Source organism: Ursus americanus, chromosome 13 (genome assembly GCF_024610735.1).
Source record: "Ursus americanus isolate L20-20 chromosome 13, mUrsAme1.1.p, whole genome shotgun sequence".
NCBI classification, from domain to species: Eukaryota; Metazoa; Chordata; class Mammalia; order Carnivora; family Ursidae; genus Ursus; species Ursus americanus.
In genome coordinates this window covers 5,561,493-5,586,133 of record NC_142139.1, presented here as the reverse complement: position 1 = coordinate 5,586,133, position 24,641 = coordinate 5,561,493, and the positions used below count along the sequence as shown (strand labels likewise).

Below are 24,641 nucleotides of genomic sequence, written 5' to 3'. Positions count from 1 at the left end.
AAAAATGCAAGAAAAGATAAGCGAAGGGACTAGCTATATATAAACTGAATAATCCAAAGTCTACGCTTACTGTATTAGGTTGTATAATTTGTAATAACAACATCTTAGCTACAAGAATAAGATTTAATTAGAACACCTTAGGAAGTTTTACTTTATAAAGTTACAACAACAGATTTCAAAATTATTTTTAGAAGTGTAACAATAGGAAGATTTGACAATCACTTTGGCAAATCACTTTGGTTCAACTCTATTACCCCTTAAACTATAATTTATTACTTAACCAGGAATACAAGAAATGTTTATGTTTTATAGTGATTTTATTTAAATAATTCGAAGAGATCAATTGTTTAAAATGAAAATAAATCTGGAAATTTGCTTGCAATCTCATATTTGAAAATAAGTAAAAATTTGGTGCCAACACATGAAAGGAAAATTTACCATTTTCATTTTACAAAATTCTGTGGGGAAAGGATAGTAATGCTTGAGAAACACTGATGTCTCTTGGGTAATTTTTTATAAAATAAAAATGTTTTCATTCAAAGATTTTAAAATAGAAAAAATAAGCCAACTAATTCTGGAGAGATCAGGTTCTAAGTTAATACATTTTTGATTAATTTATCAAAATTCATTCTGTGAAATTACCAGCATGGACCACACCAGTGCTAGGTTAAATGCCCACAATGTATCGTATCAGCAATTTTAATATTCTAATCATTTTATGAGATTGAGCTAAATGTTCTGCCCAGATAAAAGGAATTATCTTACAACTGACCAAACCAGTGCGGTTGCATGCGTTAATCCAATTTCTTCTGGGGCTGCAGAGAACAAAGTACCCATCTGTACTGACTATTGAAGACAACACAGTTTACAAAGTAATACTGTGCTTTGGTTTCTAATGAGTTACCTAGTGATTCTCCCAGTTACTCTTACTTGAAAATCTGCAGTGGAACTGCTTGAAGGAAGAAACAAAAGCATGACTCCCTATTTGTCTCCAGGACCCTGAGTGGGTGATTAGTTCTGGAGATTGTGGCACCAAAATCTGCATTTTCCCTCTACTCTTTGAAATGAAGTATTACCGTCTATCGATACAGTTTATAGTTTTTGACCTTCCTTTTAATTCCAGTTTTCACCAAGTCCGCTTCTTTTGGTGTGGTGGATCTGGGGCCCTTTGTTGCCATAAGGGTTACCTGACAGGAGAGAATGGGGCTTCTCGATCCCCAAAGCAATGGGCCGTGCCCCATAGGAGGGGAGAGGAAAGCTCTGCTCCATTGCCTGGGGACCAGAGCCTCTATCACTGGATGGTGGAGGGTGGCAGCCTTGCTCTGCGCCCATAGACACCTGGGGTTCATTTCTCCATGACGTCTGTTGCACTGAGCCTGTACAGAAGGAAAAAGAAACTTGAGGATTCACATCATTCACAATGTCCAGCAAGAGAAGTCCTAATAATAGTGATTGGAGAGTAGGCCTGACAGACAAGACACAGAAACAATCCATTCTCAGACTATGTGGACCCAGTTTCTAAAAAAGTAGTCTTGGTTGGATGAGATGATTCAAAGGCTATGCTACCTGACATTCCTCTTTGACTTTGTGCACTTCTCTCCCCTTCTGGGAGACTTGAGAACAGAGCTCAGGTTTTCAGTGCACTTACACGCCTGTTCCCTACCGTGGCACTCTGCCTGTAGCACGATGCTAACTTAACCTGCACCGACTCATGTTGGCTGAGGTCGGTGACTATGGTTCCATGGATGACCACTAGTACAACCTGTGCTTTAACGGGTTTTCCAGGAGCAGAGAAGGAATTGGCTCAGAGCCAATCTCTATCTTTTATCTCCTCCATTCTCTTTCCCTACTTTGGGTCTCTTTGTGCACTTTCACCTCACGCATTTTATGACACAGCTGGCCATGATGGGGGGGTGATCACTCAGATTGGGAGACAGTTTTATGAATGGCCCACAGAGAATGAGTCAAACTGTAGTAGAGTGAGCGAAAAGGGAGATAGTCTAATCTTTTCCTGTGTACTCAGCTAAGTCCTTAGTTATTTTCTGAGTTTAACCACACCTTGGTCAAATCATTGTGCTACTGATTAACTGGAAAAATTATATGTACCTCTACACTTAATTACTTTTGTAACAAAGAATTATGTGCTTTTAGCTCCTCAGGAAAAACTAGTATGTAATTATAAGATATTCTATTACTTTCTAATAATGTTAGTATTAACAACAAAACCCAAGCAACTTTTGAAAATGCCAAATGTTTTCATTATGCAGGTAACAACACTGGTAACAATTCACATATGAAACTATATTTATTGTTGTTTTAATATTCAACTCTTAAGTGTACCTTAAGATCCAAGGCCTTTGTCAAGGAAAAAAAAGTTCTACTGAATTTGGGCTACATGGCGATACACATACGAGACAGATGTAGAGTGAGTTTTTCAAAACAAGAATCCTATGTTCTCTCTACAAGGAAATCTGAAGAGGCAACAAGCATATTTACAAAGGACAAACATCAGAAAATATAGGCAGAGCTGAAGCCCCTCTCAGCAGAGAAACTGTTTTGTTGTTGTTGTTGTTGTTGTTGTTGTTGTTGTTGTTGTTGTTGTTAAAGATTTTATTTATTTATTTGTCAGAGAGAAAGAGCACAGGCAGGATGAGAGGCAGGCGGAGGGAGATGCAGTCTCCCCACTGAGCAAGGAACCCAATGCAGGACTCGATCCCAGTACCCTGGGATCATGACCTGAGCTGAAGGCAGAAGCTTAACCGACTGAGCCACCCAGGTGTCCCGAGAAACTGGTTTTTGTTGGTTCAAAGTTTCTTTGAAACTTCCTAACAGCTTATGATTCAAAACGTGTTCAACCTTGTCCTCTGAGTTATGAAATAAAACTGACATCTGAGCCCCAAGTTGTTTATCAATCATGCAACTCTTGTCAAAAGTATTATGTTAAAGGGTATCTAATTCCATTTTCACCTGAAGCAGACTGAGTTCCAGAGCAGCCTGAGAACCTGGGTTGATTTTATGGACCCTCTCCTAGCAGCCTGAATGGACTTCATAGATGGCCAGGCATCTGGCTGAGGGATGGCCTCTGATAAGACGTGAACACTCCCAAATCCACAGGGGGACCCCCAGATCAACTTAAATTCACAGGAACCTTCCTTCTAGGACACGGAACACATTTTCTTAGAGCCATTTACAACTTCACCAGAACTATACCTACAGCTACCATACAGATCCCAAACCCCAAGAATGACCCCAAAACCCAACCAAATTCAAAAGAAAGAGTCACTCATTGTGTGCTTGCTCAGAGAGATCTAACAGACTGGTATGTGAACAGAGTTTTGAGCGAACATGGTAACATCATGCAAGATAAGAATCCAATCCAAATACAGTTCTCTAAGGTGCTATGGCATTTCAATACAGCCCAGCTGGTCACATAGCTTATACATAGTTTAACTCTTGTGTCTGTGCTTCCATGAGATTTTCACACCTGGGAAAACATTCAGGATCCAGGTAAAGATAGCCACTCACCTGGCTCCAGAGAGGAGGACTGGCTAACATCTGCTACCTCACCGTCCTTGACAGCCGTAGGTTGACTTCCATTCCTGAGATTTTGGTGTTCCTTTATCACCACAAACTGCAGAGAACATAACGGAAGGAGGGAGAGAGAGGACATCGCTGTAATTCCTCAATTATCTCAACATACATGAAACCAAAGTTTATGGCTTCATTATGTTCATCAAATGGAAGGTTGAAAGAAAGACCCTGTCAAATTTCTCTCTCTTGCTAATGAAAGATTCAGTTTTCAATCAGGAGCCTTATGTCGATTAAGGAAACTAGGCATCACCAATATCTTTACTGAAGAATCTATTCCAATTCTGGAATCCCCACTTTTGGGTCATGGATCCAAAGGATCCCACTGTTTCACTTTAAGCAATCCAAGAATCCCTAAGTGTTCAAAGCATTGCCCAAAGACCAAATAAGACCTCATACATGTATGTGCTCCAACTTTTCAAATATGTGTGTGCATGTTAATAAAATTCATTTAAACACGCTACGAAGTTCTGAGTAATTTGGGGTCATTAATGGGTAATTACAACTAATAGTAGAACTACTATTTTGCAGGGACCCACCAAATGCTTTTTCATAGTTGAACCCCTTAGGAACAAGAATTCTACAAGGCAGGCCCAGAAAGATTCAGCATTTCTCTTTGGTCAAAAAAATAAATTATTTTTGTCCTTACTGTGTTACCCACGATTGATTGGGCACTTGCAATGCAGGCTGACCAGAGCTCACTGGCCCACATTCACACAAGACAGATTCGATATTAAAATAGATCAATGAAAAAAATAGATCAATGCTATAAGTTATCTCATGCCCTAGGACAAAGAGAGCAATTTGCAAAGTCCCTCCTCACCAGTCAGTAACCCAGCAGAGGGGCTGCCCCAAGATTTTAGCTGATCATGCTCTCTGTTGGTTCAGAAATGGGCCCTCCACAGGAGGAGCCCATAACTCAGAAATACAATAAGGAAAAGGGAATTAAAAAAAACAAAACAAAAAACAAAACCCTCCCTGCTCGTATTTCTCTTTGAGAAAAGTGTAGGAAGAATAATGACTGGAGTCAATTAGGGAGAGAAATGCTGGCGAATCCCATGAACCTGTGTTTTCATTTTCTTATTTTCCATGATGCTAATTATCCTTCACTGCTTTCTCTTCATTAATGGTCTCCCTGCAGCAACATACTGCCAAATCAATACACGACCCACTGTTTCAGGGCACATACCATTATTTCTGACAAAAGTCAAAATCCAGCCCTCTGCACTGCAAATTTTCCAGCCATATGTTTTTCTGCCAGAAGAACATAGGACCTAGAATTCTGGACTGAGACGGGGAAGGCAGCTGATGGAACCACATTCCGTTCTCTTGCTTCTCCTGCTAGTTCAGATGCTTGGCTCTCTCCCACTCCCACTGATCTCTGCAGCAGTAGCTGGTGTGGGTGACAATCACGGTGGACAGCCATGACAGCTGGGGGACTGAGCTCAGAAGCCCAAAGCCTCCTACCATGGCTCTGAGCCAACACGCTGCTAATGACAGTGGCAAGTGTTTTTGATTTTTTTTTAAAAGATTTTATTTATTTGACAGAGAGAGAGGGAACACGGTAGGGGGAGTGGGAGAGGGAGTAGCAGGCTCTCAGCAGAGGAGCCTGATGTGGGGCTCGATCCCAGAATGCCGGGATCACGCCCTGAGCCGAAGGCAGACGCTTAATGACTGAGCCACTCAGGCACCCCTGATTTTTTTTTTTTTAAACTAGATACAGATTGTTTCTCCCTCCTTTCCATGATTTCAATAACATGAATTAAACTTGCTACCCAAAACCTTAATGAAACACCCAATAGCCCCACAGGTGCAATACAGGTCATTTAGAAGTCCACACAGTCATGAGGGCTCAAAGAACTGAGGACGCTCTCTAGGTAAATCCACCCAGGAGCACACACTTATGGAATCCGAAGGTACAGAAGGGACCTCAGGAGTCATCTAATCCAAACTCCTCAGTGTCCTGAAGAGGAAACAGTTAAGTGACGTGCTGAAGAGTAAGACAGCTGATTAGTAGGCACGTCAGGCTAGACTTCACATTACTTATTTGATTTTTATATCTTAAGTTTTGTAGTTTAAGCTTCATCAGTTAAGTTTCATTCAGTATACACGGAATGCCTCTAAGAGGCAGGATCAGTGATCACCTCTGAGGTAGAAGCATGGCCACAGGGGAAGCTACTCTCTGGGAAAGCACCGTGAGTGGAGGCAGGGCGGTGGGGAAGTGGGGGGTGGGGGTGGGGAAGGAGACAAATGCTGCCTCTGCTCCTCCAAAACATCTTCCTAATAACCTTTTCCCTATTTGCCCACAGGTTTCAATCCCCCGTGGATCTGCCATATATTCCAGCCTCTTCTGCAATGCATGCCACACATAATACCAGCAGTACACACTTAGCCACTCAAGTTGTGCCTGCCAGGTGTCTGGAAATGGAAATTCCAACAGTTTCAAAGGAGCTTAGCCTAGCCCAAGCTCCCCCTATGTGGTTTCAAGATCAGTTACTGAAGTGGGTAATTTATGAAGCATTTTGAACTTCCCCAATCACTGCGCTTTTTGGAAAATGTATAGGTTTGCCAGACAAAATATAAGACACCCAGTTAAATTTGAATTTAAATTTCACATGCACTATAAGTATGAATTTAACTAGGCAGCTTGTATTTTTATTTGCTATATCTGGCAACTATTTTGATGCTGAAATTTAGGGATTTAAAATGTATGTGAAGAAAAGAGATCTTAAGAAAGTTAGAGCATCAATTATATTTCAATAAAATAAATTAATAAACAAACAAACAGCTACAGGAAAAATCACAAGGGGAAAAAAAGAAAGAAAAGTAGAGCATAATCTCGGGCTTTTAAGACATCCGTTTGAAAGAGACTACCTAAAAATTGGGAAAGACTTTTCACATAACCCATCAAATGTAAGTTATAAGAAGAAGCTACGGGGCAGAAAAAAAAAATAATGAGAAAAAATGAACTGGGGTCCATATGAAGCCAATTTCTTACTTCTACTTTGGTCACATTACCCAAGGCTGGGGACAAGAGGCCATCCTGGCATCGCTGTCTGTAGGCCTGCTACTGCTAACTTCTCTGCTTGACTCTTCGTAAGGATTCTTTAAATTTTTTGATGGCAGCTTCTTAGTCCTGCAATAAAGCCAAAATGTGAGACAATTTCAAACCAAAACACAATCAGTAGCCCACTCAATGATGGTCAGGGACAACTGCTTTTGCCACCGAAATGTAGGTACTTAAAATGTCTGAGAGAGAAGAAATATTAAGAAAACTAGGAGCATAACTTTGGGTTTTAGAAGGCATTCTTTTCCGCAGAACTGTCCAGATATTTCACTTTTTCCAAGGTTCTGTGAAATACCTGGTCTCCTCCCACTAGTTTGGTGCCCTCTCCTGCTCAAAGGCATCAGATGCAAGAACACACAGAGAGGAGGACCCAAGAAAATACTATCTCATAGTTGCCCAGCTAGGAAATAGAATAGGTCTCTTGCCTCCAAATCTAGCTTTATAAATATTTATTTGTTTGACAAATAGGAAGCACAAAGTCTATAGAAGGCATGGTGTCATGCACTGAGAGGAAGGGGGATAAAGGGAGGGAGATCTAATATTAAGCTGGGATCCCCATCCCCAGAGCAGTAGCCTCTAGAGGGAGAGAGATGGGTATATCATGTATTGAAAAACCATTTAAGGGGGGGCGCTTGGGTGGTGCAGTCATTAAGCGTCTGCCTTCGGCTCAGGGCGTGATCCCAGCATTCTGGGATCGAGCCCCACATCGGGCTCCTCTACTGGGAGCCTGCTTCTTCCTCTCCCACTCCCCCTGCTTGCGTTCCCTCTCTCGCTGGCTGTCTCTCTCTGTCGAATAAAAAAAAAAAAAATCTTAAAAAAAAAGAAAAGAAAAACCATTTAAGGGAAGGCAATGAAGGAAACATGGTAGTGAAGATCACTAGGCAGCCTCAAGATTTCAAAACAGTGCTGCTGTCTTGGACAGGTGGCAGCTGAGTCCCTCTGGAGTGTGACCCGCTGTCAGATGGGCCTGCCTGGACACCTGACCAAGGGTAAGTAAGGAAGATAAGCGCTGCTCTGAAAACCATTCTAGCAACTGTGACTCTTTGCAACGGGTGGTACTGAGAGGTGGTACGGGTTGTTACTGTTTTTAATCAAAGGCATCAGGGAAGATATTGAATCAAGTGGCTAAAAGAAAGAGTTCCAAGTTGCAAAATAACAAAGTTACAGTTTGTGACAGAATACTTCCTGTGGATTTTCTTACAAATGGGTCCTTCCAATAAATCAAGTTTTATGAAGAAATAATGTGACATTTTAAAAATTGCTTCATTCCACAGTCTCGAAAGATACGTAAGACACAGTGTCAAATGCTCAATCTAGCCAAGACAGGCAAGGATTGATGCAAAAGGAGGAAGTAACTGATTCTAACTCTTTGAAGAAAATCATCCAAAACACCTAACTTAAAAACTGAAGGCTAGAGCTGTATTTATTGGTATACTTTAGTGACATGGCAATATTTAAACTAGCAGTTTTAATTTGATCTTCTCAGAATCAATATATCAAAGTACTTGAATGCAGTCAAACACAGAGCTGAAAATTTGCAGGGGGATAAGCTAGAAAGAGTTCTGATGAGTTTTCTTTTTGAAGAAATAGCTCTTATCAATTTTGATTTTAGATACATGGCAGCCAGAAGCTAAAAATGTTCTTATTTGTATATAAAGTCTACCCTAACCCGCTGAGCTGGTCTTTGAATTCTAAGTCCAAAAGGTCAGCAATCTGACATGAGCTTTCAATCCAGACCTCTGAAGAACATCAACAGAATATAAAACTTATTTACTATGTCATAACCCACAGAATAAGAAAAAATAATAATTATGGCACACATGAACTTGAACTTCTTGCTTCCATATTTTCTACACTATTTCCCAAGCATCTACTTTTCTTTTGGCATTCTGTCCAATGGGATAAATCTTGATTATTTAATATTCTTCCTACAAATCCAATACCAGGCTAAAAAGTGAAATGGTTACTGTTGGACCTCTGAATTAAAAAATGTCAAGTTTGTGCTTGAGAAACCTTGTCTCTCAAGATGTAAAAGGGTTCATAACATGTTACTCTTGGGGGGAAGATTACAGCTCATAAAAAATCATCATGATAACATAGCGTTTATTAAGTCCTGTATGCCAGTTCTACACTAAACTCTTGAATTAACTCAATTAATTTTACAATAACTATTGAAGTAAGTACTATTCCTTATTCCCATTTTATAGCAAAGGAAATTAATGAATACTAGGGTTAGATAACATGCCTGATGTTACTTAAGCATGACTGAGACTTGTGTGTGTAGTCTGATTCTAGAGCCCATGCTCTTAACAGCAACGCTAAGATACAGCAGGATCTCAAACAAGCACATCTTGGATGAAATGCTGAAACTCTCCATAATACATGACACTTGCCACCTGAGTGGTTGGGTTGCCTGGTAAATGCGGTTGGATTTTCACCAGCAGATGATGGTATAAGTATTCCCTACATTCCCAGAGAACTGGGGCCATTAGTTAAGTGGGTCATAGGTTCTTCAGGATTAAAATGATCAAATTGAATTAGGTAATTCTACAAAGTTTGCTTCTGCCCAAAAGTGTTATGGCTCAATTATTTCATACAGCACAAACTGTAACAGTACATAAAACGCTTTTCAACATCGATGATCGTGGAAGATGAAGTCCTTTTCAAGAAAATGGAAAATGATCCCTTCACCTTAATGTAGTATTATTTTTTTTAATTAAGTGTATAAATATTTTTGCTCCACAGTTTTTAACTTTTACTTTTGAAATTACTGAAAACACAAACCCCAGGGACCTTCCAAGTGAGGGAAAATACTGATTCTCTTGAACAGAAGTTAATACTTTGCAGGAAATTGACTGAGTGGAAGGCAGCCCCGCAAAATTAATTATGCAGCCTAGGGGGCGAGCAGGTGATGCGTAAGAGAAAAAAAAAAGTGGAATATAAAAATGCATTATGCTCAACAACAACCCCATTAACGATGTAGATATACTGACAAAGACTGGAACGGAACAAGGAAAAGTAAAACCACTGATGCTTTAGAGCAGTGAAATCCTCAGCCATTTCTTTTTTTCTTTTACTGTTATTCCCCCTTTTAAACAAATGTAGCAAGTGTGTAGAAAAAGTTCATCTGGAGAAGGCAGGCGTTCCCTTGGGAGGTGCTAGAGAGAGGCTGAAAGTGCCAACGGAAAGACAAGGCCACCTGTAGCAGTGGGCGCCCCACAGCCCCAGCAGCAGCAGCAGGACGAGCCCCACCACGCAGACAGCCACCACGGTGACTTGCCACTGCCTCCCCTGGCCAGCGTGGCGCAGTTCCCACGTCAAGTCTCGGTGCTGACATCGCTCCCCGACGTAGCCAAAGACACAGCTGTAACAACACACAAACAGAGGTCAGCCCTAAGCCCCGGCCAAGAATGCTTATATATTTTCAGATTCTATATCCTGCTGTCTTTCAACCTCTGTGTTTCCAGACTCAGCTCTTTAGAAGCATATGGAAAATCCATCAGGGGTCAGTTGAAAGCACTCTGATTTACAAGTTAATGCAGCATGGACTTCCCCTTTGGTCTGTTTGCCCTGGGACTGATGAGGGATTATTTGCATACCACCTCTATAAGGCATTGCAGAACATTGATTAAAGATCAGCTTCTGTTGGGCTAAAATCCTGAGGAGCTAACTTCAAGACCAACACAAAGCAACTCTGCCCTGAGAGCCAAGAGAGTTTGTGAACAAATGTTTGGCCAGATTGCAGAGAGTATAGGTCAAAGGAAGGAAGAATTTGAAGGCAGAGTCCCTCACTTGAGACCAGGCTTACAAAAGAATGTGTGCAGTCTCTGAACAGGAAGTACAGCCTAGCCAGCCAAGGAAACGTTTTCTTTCTTTTTAAAAAATTCACCACTGACCCAAGAGAAAAGGTCTCAGTGGCGGCACATGAACATTTGCGTACTTTCTTCAAGGGAGAAAAAACTAAACGGAAGAAAAGGGGCTTTCATGGTGTTTCATTAGTGAAACTGTAACTAGCATTACCAGCCACCAACACCGCCTGTGAACTTGTAGTTAAAGTAAATGAAACAATGCTGCCATCTACTGGGAACGTCGACTTCCAGAAAGTATGCAATCTGGGGTACAACCGTGTTCTACTACTCTTCACAGGAGCATAAACTTCAAAAAGAACCTATTAAACATTTTGAGCTGCTCACTTGTTAGGAATTTCCTCCCCGCTCAGCACTGGGTCAGCTATCTATCCGCACCTCATTCCAAAAGGACCTGAAGGAATGAATGCCCAGGGAATTGATACTGGTCCTCATGGTGGGAAGAGAGAGCAAGAAAAAAGCATGAGATGAAGCTGCAGAAGATCTAGATCCTAATCCCACTTCTACCTTGAGTTGGTCATAAGAGCACTGGAAAGTCACTTTAAGAGAGAGGAAGAATGGGGGCGCCTGGGTGGCTCAGTCGTTAAGCGTCTGCCTTCGGCTCAGGGCATGATCCCAGGGTCCTGAGATCAAGCCCCGCATCAGGCTCCCTGCTCTGCTGGGAGCCTGCTTCTTCCTCTCCCACTCCCCCTGCTTGTGTTCCTTCTCTCGCTGGCTGTCTCTCTCTCTCTGTCAAATAAATAAAATCCTTAAAGAAAGAGAGAGAGAGAGAAAGAATGAAACTAGCATTTGTTAAGCACCCTATGTATCTGACTGCATTTGTTAAGCACCCTATGTATCTGACTGCTATGCTAGGCACTTTCACTCATTTTACTTTCAATAGCAGATTCCCATTTTACAGATGAGAAAAGTGAGGCTCAAAGGAGTTAAGTAATTTGTACCAGGTCATACAGCTGGTGAATGGCAGGGATTTGGTTGGTTGGTTGGCTGGTTGGTTGGTTGAATATAGCTGACACACAATGTTACGCTTAGTTTCAGGAGTACAACATAACAATTTGACATGTTTATACATTATGCTTTGCTCACCACAAGTGTAGCTGCCATCTGTCCCCATATATCACTATTACAATATCAATGACTATAGCCCTTATGCTATGCCTTTTATGTCCATGACTTACTCATTCCATAACTGGAAGCCAATATCTCCCTTCCCTTCACTCATTTTACCTAGCCCCCCATCCCCCGCCCCTCTGGCACCCATCAGTTTGTTCTCTGTATTTACAGGTCTGGTTCTGCCTTGGTTTGTTTATTCATTTTTTTCAGATTCCAATAGAAGTGAAATTATATGGTATTTGTCTTTTTCAGTCTGACTTATTTCACTTAGCATAATACATTCTAGGTCCATCCATGTTGTCTCAAATGGCACATCTCATCCTTTTTGTGGCTGCATAATATTCCATCACACACATGCATACACACACACACACAACACACCTTCCTAATCCATTCATGTATCAATGGACACTTCAGTTGCTTCTATACCTAGGCTATTGTAAATAATTCTGCAATAAACATAGGGGCGCAAATATCTTTTTAAATTAATGTTTTCCTTTTCTTTGGGTAAATACCCAATAGAATTATTGGATCATATGGTATTTCTATTTTTAATTTTTTGAGGAAATTCCATACAGTTTTCCACAGTGGCTGCATCAATTTATATTTCCACCAACAGTGTATGAGGGTGCCTTTTTCTCCACATCCTTGCCAATACTTGTTATCTTTTGTTTTTTTGCTTTTAGCCAGTGAATGGCAGGTTTGATCCAAATGGTTTTCTGATTTCAAAGCCCGTGTTCTTTCTGCTACATAGAGCTACTTCCAAAAAGGATTTTCAACTCTGTGCACCTCCAAAAAGCTATTCTTCTAGAACGGATCATGAAGGAGATGACAGGATCTGAGTGTAGGAAGTATAAAGGACCATCAAGTTATTCCAGGCTTTCCTCAATACTGTTTTGATGCTAGCTATCTTTGGTTATAGTCATTTACAAACAATGCCTAGCAGCCACTTTCAAGCTGTTGGATGTTAATCTCAGAGACTTTACAGTCTCAAGGAATATGCTAATTACATGGGCAAGAGTCCTGGGGAGCAACAGCAATCTATGGCCCAAGGCAGTTGGCCAGCATTTCACATGGATGGGCCCCCCACTACTAGTTCTTCGGGTTATTAATTAGTTCTGTTAAACAAGCAAAAGATTTCTGGAGTTTTTTATTCAGATAAATTATTCAAATCTGAGTTTATTTGGTCAAATAATTTTAAGAAATTCTGGACTAAAGAAAGGTCAACAAGACTTTTCACATTGTGCTGTACTATGATCAAGAACCGAGGGCTAGAGTATGTAGCATTTCTCAGACTGATTTGACCACACAACTCTTTTTTCATGAAACATTTCACAGCACTGGTGCTGGGGCAGCTTGGTCTCAAGAAGACCTGGCCAGAAGCATGTGGGTTGGTTCAAAGCCAAACCAGAATGAATGAGGACCTCCCTCCTCTTAGCTCAGGAAGCTTGGTCTTCTGAGAATCTCCAGGCCAGGGAACCTTTGAGGAAGACATGGGGTGTGGAGACTTCAGTTCTCACACCCTCTGCACCCCAGGCAGCCAGGGGTATCTCTGTATCTGAGCAGAGCTTCCATTGCCCTCGAGCAAGAAGAGCAGCCCTTTATAAACCTTCTCACGGTATTAAGAACACTCTGCAGAATGATACCGTTGAAGTGTTTCTAATAAAAGTTAGAGTGGTGAGCACTTGTAGAGATGTGTTATTATAGAATTTTAAAAATACAAGATGAGGTCATCGAGGCAAAAGGAGGAAAGGGTTGAATGTCTGATTAAGCCACACTTTTATTAAATGTAGAATTCAAAAACAAAGTTATGATCTAGATTAATGGGACCTCTGGTGATATTTTAAATATTGCTTTTGATTAAAGGTCCTTAAATGTGAGTGTTATCTCTAGTATAATTGTCATTTTGTAGCAACTCATGTTTAAAACATTATCAGGGAATAAGATATTTTCATCAGGATTTAATGACAGAAAGAAAAGCGGTGTACTAAAGAGTTCATAAATCATTTAATGAATTGATGCTATCAGGTCAAATGAAAATAATGTACTAAATGCAATTCGTAATTGTGAAGTACCCTTCACATTATTGTAATGTCTCTTATAATCTAAAGTTAAAGTATCCTAGAGAAAAAGAAACCATGATCTAATAAAGTAGCACATTTATCTTCATCATTTCCTTATTTTGGATAATAAGGAACCATGAACAAGGAAAAAAATTGATTTTTATTATCAAAGTCAAGGATAACTATAGTGAAGATTGGATTTATCTTAGGTTAGAAAATTACAGCATGCAAATATGAACATGAAGGTAGAATTCTATGGGAACTGAGTCATTTTCACTAATATTCACGAGCATTTTTCATTACTTTTGTCTGGCTGACATGATTTATAATGCAAGGCCATTCACTTTGTCACAGAATACAACTTGTTCTTCTAACAATTTAGACTATGTTTCTGCTGATTATTATTCATAAAATAATAAAAGCCTTTAAGCTTATAGCATCTATTCATGAGGATCAGAATATCTTATCATTTCTTCCTCAGGCACAGAGGAAATTACCAATGAGTCAGGAGTCTAGCCACAGGGGACCTATTTATTTTTCAGGACCTATCAGTTCCCTCTGATTGACTTGAAAATATGAAATCCATTAAAAGTAAAATTTGATGCAGAACTAGGTATTGCTGCAAGGGAAATGTTTTCTGAGGACCTACAATTTCAGCTCACCCTCAAACCTACTTTTCAGTGCACTGTGCCCACTGTGAAACCGTCATGGGGACAAAAAAGGAACAAACAGAAGCAGGGGCTGCTTCCAGCAATTGTTACTGAGCAACAGAAGTGCAAACACCAACTATTAGAAACTGAAGAAAAATCATTGTTTTTCCAGTTTAGAAAACTGAAGGTCAGAAGTCCAGTGTGTATCTATAACACTTTTGTAAAGTCGGAAACATATCGTGGATGTGCTCCACATATGTAGCAGAAAATAAATCAAAGTTTTAAGGAATTCTTTCACAAACCTAAGTGTTCAGCCAGAACGAGAGGTTTAAGCCCCAGACTGTACCAGTAGTAACATCAAGTAAAAGGGGAAATCACCAATTCTTTAAACGTGTATTTACCATTGGCAGCTCGGGGCTGGGGGGGTGATAGGCAGGGAGGGTGCAGTACGGACGTGCACACACACACACACAAAATTTGTATATGTGTGTTTATGTGTTTTTCCCTGGCAAAAACCTAATTACAGAAAAACCGCCTTGATATGTTATGAATTAGCTAAAAGTTACGGACTGCAATCTCATATCTCTGAGCCGTCACAAAAGCTTGACTTACTTGCATGCGTATCTGTCAACTGCTTCGATGTACATACACACACCGTTATAGAGGCAGTAGCCCTCATAGGATGAGGGGCATTCCCGGTAACTATTTCTCACAGAATGGCGGCCATCTTCCATGAGATGAGAAGGCGGAGTAGAGTCTACAAAAATCAAAGACGTTACTTTTACTTTCTGAAGTGATTAGGTCTTTCAGGGATCAATATCTGGAACTAGTCTCTGTGAACAATTTGTGATCTAATGTCTTTTAGTGACAAGAACCAGAAGCAACTCTAGATTTCACTTGCCTAACCAGACTTCATGTCATTCACCATGAAGCCAGCCCTTCTTTCTTTAGGTCCAGTATTCTCTGACATAAAGCGTATTGGAGGCAAGTAAGAGAATGGTAGATTCTAAATTACCACATGAATCCCGAGTCACTGGTCTCGTTATGAAAGCCACCTGTCATCCACAAGCACACACCAATGATGTGAAATGACAGCTAGCTTTAAGAGGGTCTTGCTGAACAAAAGTATCTCTTCATGGTTTATAAACTACCCACGAATACACAGTCCCTTACCCTCCATATCCTGGAAGCCTCAAAAATTTCTCCCACACAACACTTTCTTCTAAAAATGGTGTAAATATGAGGGGAGCCCCCAAAGACAAGACTAGCAAATCTGACAGAAAAGAAAGGTTACCGTAACAGAGGGAATGTTAAAGCGGTGACGTCCCTTTTATTGAATGGTTCTCTGCTTATTAAAAGGAAAACATTAGGTGTGTAGCTGACTATATAAATATTAGCAGTCTTTCAATACCTATAAGAAGAGCAAACTATCTGAGAAAAATAATGTGTTAAAAAAAAGAGACCCAAGTAAGTGCAGAAATTTCCCTTCTTGTTTCCTGCTTGCAGAGCTGAGACAGGTAAATTGCTGGGAGTGGTGGCGTAAGAGCTCCCGATCCTGGTTTCCAGGGTCGGGGTGAATCCAGCTCCCCTTCTGGGGTGCAGGTGGTGAGAAGATACTGCCATTTGGGGAAAGCCTCAAGGAAGCAGAAGGCGACTGTTAACATTAAAAAAAGAAAGAAAGAAAAAAGAGCCGAAGTTCTAATTCAGATCAAGAAATACTAATTTTTTAAGGTAATATTTTAAAAGCTTTAAAAGTGATTCAAAATACTAAGGGTCCAGACATCCTTCCTGAACTACCTTGACCTGCAAAGTTTTTCCAGCAGCCCCAGAAATCAACATTATAACTTAAGACATTAGTCGCATAGTGAAAGAGAACCACCTGTATTCCCACCTTTATTGAATTGTGAGCAATAAAAAAAGAATTTCTTCCAGAAGCTATTAAATTAAGAAAACTTGGACTATTTGGCATCCCCAAGCTTAGCATCCACCTGATCAGGAACGTAAACTCACCAGCCCATTGAATCAAATATTCCTAGACTCTCTAGAGCAAATACATTGGGGTATAGAATTTTCCAGAATTAAGTCCCTTCCTTGAACCTAGACCACCCACCAACCTACCAGCGCATATCCGCCCAGGTTCAGACAGGCTGCCAGCACACATGCAGGTGTAGTTCCCCTCCGTATTTGTACAGGTGGCATTTTCCCCACAGGTGTGCATGCCCAATTGGCACTCATTAATATCTGCCAGAAACAAAGGAGTAGAAAGAGAAAAGTGAGGTGCAGAGGAGGACGAAGGGTTATATCATTGGAAAAGCCAACATTCTGGAAGGGGAGCAGCTACAACCTCTGCCACACTGCACGCTCTCAGAGTCTCTGTATTTTTTGATTAAAAAACTCTATCATGAACGTTGGACACAAGGATGCAGTGGGCCCCTCAACTGCCTCCCATTCAGGCGTTCTAAACTCCTGAAATAAGGCTGGATAATTTTCCCAGTGCTTGGGAGGAAAGGAGACATCCCAACACGCAGTTCAGTGGGAAGGCTGGAGATTGGTAAACAAGATCTAGGCCAACATTTAGAAAACCAGATCCTACAGATTCATTCCTAACTTTTGCAAATAGGCATCCAGTCATTGACGTACATGTTATAGCAAATAAAAACCTTTTTTCTGCGTAAATATAAACTAAGTCATCCCTTTATTTCCCAACTACCACTGTTTTCTTTCTCAATTACCACCAGCCTAGCATTTAAATCTTCTTCTCCCCAATTTTACATTACTATAAGAACAGCCTCACTACATTACCTGCATCCCCTCTCTCCCCCACTCCTAAACACCAATGCCAGATTAACTCGCTAAAGCACATCTCCCATCACTGCACCACTTGACTCAAATGCTCTCTGTTGCCTAGAGCTGAGCTGCCCAATATGGTAGCCATCACCATGCGTGTGTGTGAGCACCTGGACTGCAGCTGGTCTACACTGACATACGCTGTAAGTGTAAAACACTTCCCAGATTTTGAAGACTTAGTGCCAAAATAAGAAAGAATATAAAATATCTCAATGATTTTTATATTGATTACATATTAAAATGTTAATATCTTGGATATGTTGGATTTAATAAAATATAAAAATTAATTTCACCTGTTTGTACTTTTTGTAATGTGGCTATTAGAAAATGTAAAGTTATATAGGTAGCGTATATTACAGCTGTACTGGATAGGGCTGGTCTGTAGAAGTAAAACCCGAATGACTGACCTTCAGCTTCTAGTCTTCTACCTATGTAATCCAACCCACCTGTTATGAACTGAATTGTATCTCCCCCAAAATCTCTATGTTGCAGCTCTAACCCCCAGTATGACCATATTTAGAGATGGGGCCTTCAAGGAAGTAATTGGAGTTAAATGAGGTCATAAGAGTGAGGCCCTAGTCCAATAGGATTGAGGTTCTTATAAGAAAAGGAAAAGACACCAGGTCCCCCATCCCCAAACCACAGCAGGAAGGCCAACCTAGTTTACATACACTCTACTTAGCTCATTTCAGCTATTCTCTATCCCCAAAGAGCCCTGTTATATGCCCGTGCTTGGAATGCTCCCCATTCCTTCCCATTTCTGCCTAATGAAAATTTACTCATGCTCCAAGGTCCATGATACTTCCTTCATGAAGTCTTTCCTAATACCTCAAACAGACATTCTTCCGGTTGGGAACTTTCATTGTAGGTTTTACTTCTCTCATAATGGATACCCCTCTTCACCACTTATCACAGCTCCCTGTCTTTCAGATCCTACTCTTCTCGCAAGCAAGCTACTTCTCCATCATTCTGGTGTTCCTCACACTTCGGAGGACTGTGTCTTTGCACTAATAAGTGCCAGGTAAACATCTGTCACATTGAGCAGCTATCCTGAATGACTCATTGAGTCTTTTTTTTTTTTTACTGACTTCATGTTATAATTTCTATGAAATCTCTATAATCTCTGTATCCCTGCAGTCTCTGTATCTCTAAAATTTCTATAATCTCTGTGAACCTTCAGAGTCAGAGATAGCTTTTCCAAGAAACAAAAACGAAGACATACTCTTGGCCAAGAAATACAACCACTTCTAGGAAGAAGAACAACACTTTTACACGGCGTTTATTATGTTCCAGGCATGGTTTAAAGCACTATATCTACATATATCTGAAAGGAGGAAGGAGAGGAGGGAGGGAGAGAGAAGCAGAGATAGCGGAAGAGGGAGTGGGGAGGGGAGACAGACAGGGAGGGAGAGAACAGGAGGAAGCACATTCTTCCACGGGGGCCTAAGGACTCCCTGCCCCTAGGCAGACTGGGCCTGATACCCGGTTGCATGTTCACTACTGGAAGGAGGTAGGTTAGTAACAGAGAATCCAGAGTGTCATGAGTTTAAACATCCAAAAAGTATACCTTCTTGTCTCTTCAAAGTAAATACAAAGCCTGTTTGTCTAAATTATCTATCAGCCTGGTTAATTAGAGCAGTGGCATTTTCCTGACTGAGAGCCAAATATGTGCTTAAAAGAGAATTTACAAATGACTGTGGACTCCACAAAACTAATCTGATAAAGGTCTGATTTATACCAACCAGATCCAAAATCATCTTGGTAGTCGTGACTGACATTTCATCTTTAACCTCAGCATGTGGGAGAGAGCAGTATCGTTTCAGTTTATTATCAGGTCATCTGCCCCTCACCGTGATAAGATTTGTATGTTTTCAGAAGGCAAAGAAAATACTGGAAGAGACATGTGAAAGCCCTGTTAAACTCCAGGTAAGCACTTCACTGGGCGAGGATGGCTTCAGGCAGGTCCCCACTTGCAGGGCGCTGCTATGCTCCCGACACCTGGCATGGTACAAGACAACCACCGAGTGAGCTCCAGCCCAGAAGCCACACCCAGATCTTGGCAGAGGACGGTCATTATGAGAGAGGTTTTCATCATTCTTCACTTGTATCTAAACATCAGTGGCTTGAATCTCCCATCTACTGACACTTACCAAGAGCCCCCGATGAGCCCTTTCACAGAACCACTCCTCCTCTCCTTTATGCACAGAGCAGGGACTTCCAACAAGCCTCCATCAACTCTGCAGTTCACCACGGCTCTCGTGCAAAATCCAGAGACAAGGAAAATGCTGTACGACTCCCCCTCCTCCCATGATGGCTCAAGGTGTGGAGCGTTGCTGAGGCACTGGCATCACTCAAACTCCAGAGAAAGAATTAGGAAGGCAGAGGGGCCCACAACGTCTGCAGGGTCTTGAAGCTGACTAGTGCCATCCTAGCACAAGGGCACAAACTTGACTGTTCATCCAGAATCAAGATACGTCAGCTTGAACAGGTCACGCAACTTCTCTTTTAGTCTTAACAAGCGTGGCACTTAAATTATATCCTGTCTTCTCTCGACTCACCACACCCACAGTGTTTCCCAATCCTCTGAGCCCTGCCTCCACGCTCCACCCTTGGCACACGCACTCTCTTACCAAGACAGTGAATCCCATCGCCTCGGTAGCCTTCTGAGCACCGGCAGACATAGCCGCCTTCGGTATTGACGCACTTAGAGGAGGTAGGAGGGCAAACTGTGGTGCCCGTCTCACATTCATCTATATCTGTGGGCAAAATGATGAGCTAGTGAAATAGGTAGACAATCCTGGCATAAATGAGAATCATAGGAAAAAAATAAGTATAAGCTTGCATACGATCATTCAGCTGCTTACAGATACTGTCTGCAAATGTAATGCACACTCTGCATCTTGGCCACAAAGTTCACTTCCCAATCAATTTTTACAGATTGCTTAGGTGTCTGCTTAGCTAAGTATGTGTAAATAAATCAGATTGTGCCAGAGTTTCAGACCATAAAAACTGAGATTTTTACAGTAATCACAAACTTAAAATTTCAAGGCACTCAATATAAAATGGAAACCTATCCAGCATAACCTATTTATTAAACTAAAACTTATGACCTCAGCTTTTAGGGGGGAAAGTTGTGTTTTTATTGTAATTGGTGAATTTATAAGTTTGACTCAAACTCAAATTCATGCTTCTGAAGCTAATTATAAAATTTTCCCCTTAATATCAACTGCATATAGCACGAAATTTAATATAAACTCACTGTAACATAACAGCATACTATACGTTTCATATATTCTATATATGCCATCCATTATCTTTTAAGCTAATATCAAATAATTTATTCAATCCTGCTGATTACATAAATCCTCTGGAGCTTTTGAATCAGTATCATCTGAAAGAATGTTTCTGGTTCACTATTTTCCAGATATGTGTATTGGCCTTTGCTCTTACCAAAACATAGTTTTCCATCCCCAGTAAATCCTTTCAAACACTGACATGTGGCATTGTCTCCCTCTGAAACACACTGAGCTCGTGTACTGCATCCCACAGGACCGCAGTCATCAGCATCTGCAAACAGCAAGAACCCCATCAGATTATTTGCAGACCTTCGGGGGGGAAATGGACTTGAATGTTTCAGGCTCTACAGAACATCTCAGCACTTCCTTTCTGAGTTCTGGGACCAGTTAACCTCCAAAGAGAAACAATGAGTTGACCTGTACGCTATATCTATATTAAAGGGTCCAGAAGCTATGTGCTCCTGTTTACATGCTCTCAGGAAATCTTTAGTCTTAAAGAACTATTTGGTGTTCGAAGAGCCCTGCGTGAAATTGTTCATAATTTTTTAAAAAGCATTTGCAAACTTGAACTATAAAATTTCCAGGAGTAAATGGACTCAAATATCAAAAGTTTTATTGTTTATTTGAGAATTCTCAACTATTATGATGTACAATGGGGGTCCATATAGTCTTTTCCCCCCAAAAGACACAGACTCATACATAACAAGTAGGTCTGTGTACCAACATGGCAGAGATACAATAAATAAGAATTCATTACAATAATACAAGATACAGTAAAAAGATGTATTGTCAATTTACTAAAGGTATGTCTCATATATAAGAGAATATGTAAGTCGCAATGTATGCTTATTGTCAGGATTTATGCAGTGACTTGCAAACCTCAAGGCACTTTTACAAAGTCATGAACCGTATAAACTAAATGCTGTAAATGGATCATTGCATTTCATACTCCATTGAAATGCAAATGCCCCAGGGGACAGAACTGCATTTTGAGTCATAAACATGAGCAAGTTGTTTATTTTTTCTTTTGACTACTTATGTATATAATCATTCTTCAAATGCCACAGTCGGAGTTGGGGGGATGTGACATACCACAGCAGGATATAAACTATCATCCCTCTATTCACTGGTAAGTTTGCTCATCTGAGTACAGAAGAGTAAAAGAAGCCCTCTAAACTTGCCCATAAATTAAAGAAAGTTAGGTGATCTAAGTAGGATTCAGATTCCAATGTGAATGCAGACATTGGGTAATTGCATTTGATTTGCTTAGCTATTTGAGTGAGATTTCTCTTGTGGGAACACATGCCCTTCATTCTTGCTTGGTCATCTCCTCATGACTCTTCAAGATGGATAAGTTCAGACTAAATCAATTATCCATTTGATTTGGCATTTATTTGGAAGACTAGCTCTCAACTCACAAGGCTATTCAGTGTATAGTGGACAAGATCCAATTACCCAAGACATTTTAAATCACTTGCAGAATTGCCTTAAATTAGAATATGATTCAGGATTTATTTGGTAACTTGCAAACCCCAAGGCAGCTTTTGCATAATGAAAAGCAATGGATATGCGGTTGGGGGGTGGGGGATGGGCTATAGCCAAAGTTCTTTCTGCCACAAACGAGTTCTGGAATCAATGAGTGCCTGGGCTTCACATCCCTCTTCTCCTAATACGAGTGACACTTCTTGTCCAGTCTGCTTCACATGATAATTGTAAGGACTTGGAAAAAAGTGATTAAAAAAAAAAAAGACCTGAGAATAATATTTTATACATATGTAAATAAGGATGATAAAGAGGAAGGGTATTGTGAGAGTCTGAATCAGAATTAGCCTTATCACACTAGAAAAGACTCTTGAGCCTATTAGTTAAACTACTAAAATTAATTTGTAAAAGTATCTACAACATGCCAGATCCTAATGAGAGCCAAAAATACGGCAATGGAGAATATAGACAGGGTCTGTGATTTCTCGTACAATTAGTTATGGAAGTACAGGTGTGATAGCACTCTCAATAAACAACACGAGGTTCTAAGAGAGCTGAAATAACTCTCATCTCACCTGCTTAGGAGACTAGGAAAAGCTTTCTGAGCAAGATCTGAAGCTGAGATCTGAAGGATATACAGGACTAGGAAGGGTGTAGAAAGAGCACTGTGGGCTGAGAACACAGCATCTGTCTGTCACAGGCAAGGCCAGTGTAACTGATGCTGGCCATAGAAAGCCGTGGGCAGAAAGGCACACTCTGAGCCTGGAGAGGTGTGTAAGGACTAGCTCAGCTAACGCCCAACAGCCCATGTTAAGAATTTTAAATTTTATTCATGAATTTAGAAGAACTCATTATTTTAGTAAACTTGACAACGAGACCTTTTTATGACTGAATTTCTTTGCCTGGTTGTATACAGATCTACTTGCTACAGGGCAGTCTGTATGTCTTTGGGGAATAAGAATATATTGATCCTAACCTAAAATCTATTATAGAGTTTCAAATTCTTTTTAGCATAGGCACTTTATTTAAATGAAATCTCACTACAAAATATAAATATGACCCCTTAGCCTAACACGAGTAGAACTAAAACTTTATACACTAAGACAAAAGAGAACACAATTCAGCTATGGGAAGATGAGGCAGTTTTCACAAAGACAGTCAATTCCATCTACTCTGCACAAAGTCAAGTCTCAGGTATGAAGCCAAACACAGCCTATTATACAGTATATGTATTCCAAATCTTTGGTTATCTCATCACCAATGTGTCTAATTTACTATCTGTCATTATCTTGGTCTTTGAATCTCCCAAACATTAGTCTTTCCAGTTATGCTCTGGGAACTTCTAGGGATCCTTAGCAATCTTTAAATGGTTTTCAATACTGCTAATATTTATTTAAACTGTTTTAGTCTATCATTTATTTGTGTCTACATCAGACTGTGACCTTGGAGAACAGGGCTATATTTAGCTCATTATCATATTCCTAGTGCTTAGCACAGTGTGTAGCAAATAAATAATCCCTAAATGAGTAATATTCCTAATGCACTGTTTTCTAGACTTTTTCTTGATATGAATTAATTATTTGCTCATAATTTTCAAAAAACCTTTGGTAAAGTCATTACCTTAATATATCTTAGCCTCAGTTTTCAAATCTGTAAAGTGATAAGTTGTGATAAGAATCAAATTAGAGGGGCACCTGTGCGGCTCAGTTAGTTAAGCTTCCGACTCTTGGGATTGATCTTGGGGTTGTGAGATTGGGCTCTGTGCTCAGCAGGGAATCTGCTTGAGATTCTCTCTCCTCTCCCTCTGCCCCTCCCCTCCCCCCCCCTCTCTCTCAGATAAATAAAGAAATCTTAAAAAAAAAAAAGAATCAAATTAGAGGGTAAAGTACCTGGTAAACTCTAAAGCTCCATACAAATTATTATTACCAAAAATATTCACTTCTGTGTATTTTATAAAAAATCATACTGATAAGTTCTTTTTTTTTTTTTTTTGAGAGAGAGAGAGAGAGTTGAGGGGCCAAGGGAGAGGAAGAGAGAATCTTAAGCAGGCTCCACATCCATTGGGGAGCCTGATGCCGGGTTCGATCTCCCAACCCTGAGATCATGACCTGAGCTGAAATCAAGAGTTGGACACCTAACCGACTGAGCCACCCAGGCACCCCTGTACTGATAAGTTCTTATAGGGAAAGGTAAGAGGTCTCCAGGGTCTCATACACAGATAAAGTAATGTGTAGACCACCAAAGTTGGATGAGCACTTTAAGTGGATCTAAGATCTTAAGGTGGAGTTTTCAAACTTATTTTTAGCCACAGATACTTTGTTAAAATAAAATCTTTTTTTTTTTTTAAGATTTTTTATTTATTTATTCGACAGAGATAGAGACAGCCAGCGAGAGAGGGAACACAAGCAGGGGGAGTGGGAGAGGAAGAGGCAGGCTCATAGCGGAGGAGCCTGACATGGGGCTCGATCCCATAATGCCGGGATCACGCCCTGAGCCGAAGGCAGACGCTTAACCGCTGTGCCACCCAGGCACCCCATGTTAAAATAAAATCTTAGAAATATAAATAAATTAAATGTTTCAAAGTAGATCTGTACTGATTACAGGTAGAGAGCAGTGAAGAAGTGCTGAGGCTTGCAGAGGTTCTAGGACTGAGTGAAGCCCAGTTTGAA

The 24,641-nt window shown here is 40.5% G+C and overlaps 1 protein-coding gene across 2 annotated transcripts in view; it reads right to left on the bottom strand.

The window, feature by feature from the left end:
* Window positions 1-583: 583 nt before the first annotated feature.
* Window positions 584-24,641, bottom strand: part of EGF (epidermal growth factor) — an 89,104-nt gene continuing 65,046 nt past the window's right edge. The window contains exons 17-24 of one of the 2 annotated variants that reach the window (XM_045799155.2): window positions 20,645-20,761; window positions 19,825-19,950; window positions 16,466-16,588; window positions 14,960-15,104; window positions 9,855-10,019; window positions 6,607-6,724; window positions 3,526-3,631; window positions 584-1,376 (exon numbers count right to left, since the gene is read on the bottom strand). In XM_045799155.2, coding sequence (XP_045655111.2) covers window positions 1,114-1,376; window positions 3,526-3,631; window positions 6,607-6,724; window positions 9,855-10,019; window positions 14,960-15,104; window positions 16,466-16,588; window positions 19,825-19,950; window positions 20,645-20,761 — 1,163 coding nt within the window. In that variant the 3' untranslated portion in view covers window positions 584-1,113. The remainder of the gene's footprint in view (window positions 1,377-3,525; window positions 3,632-6,606; window positions 6,725-9,854; window positions 10,020-14,959; window positions 15,105-16,465; window positions 16,589-19,824; window positions 19,951-20,644; window positions 20,762-24,641) is intronic. The other variant, XM_087866396.1, reaches the window with a different exon arrangement.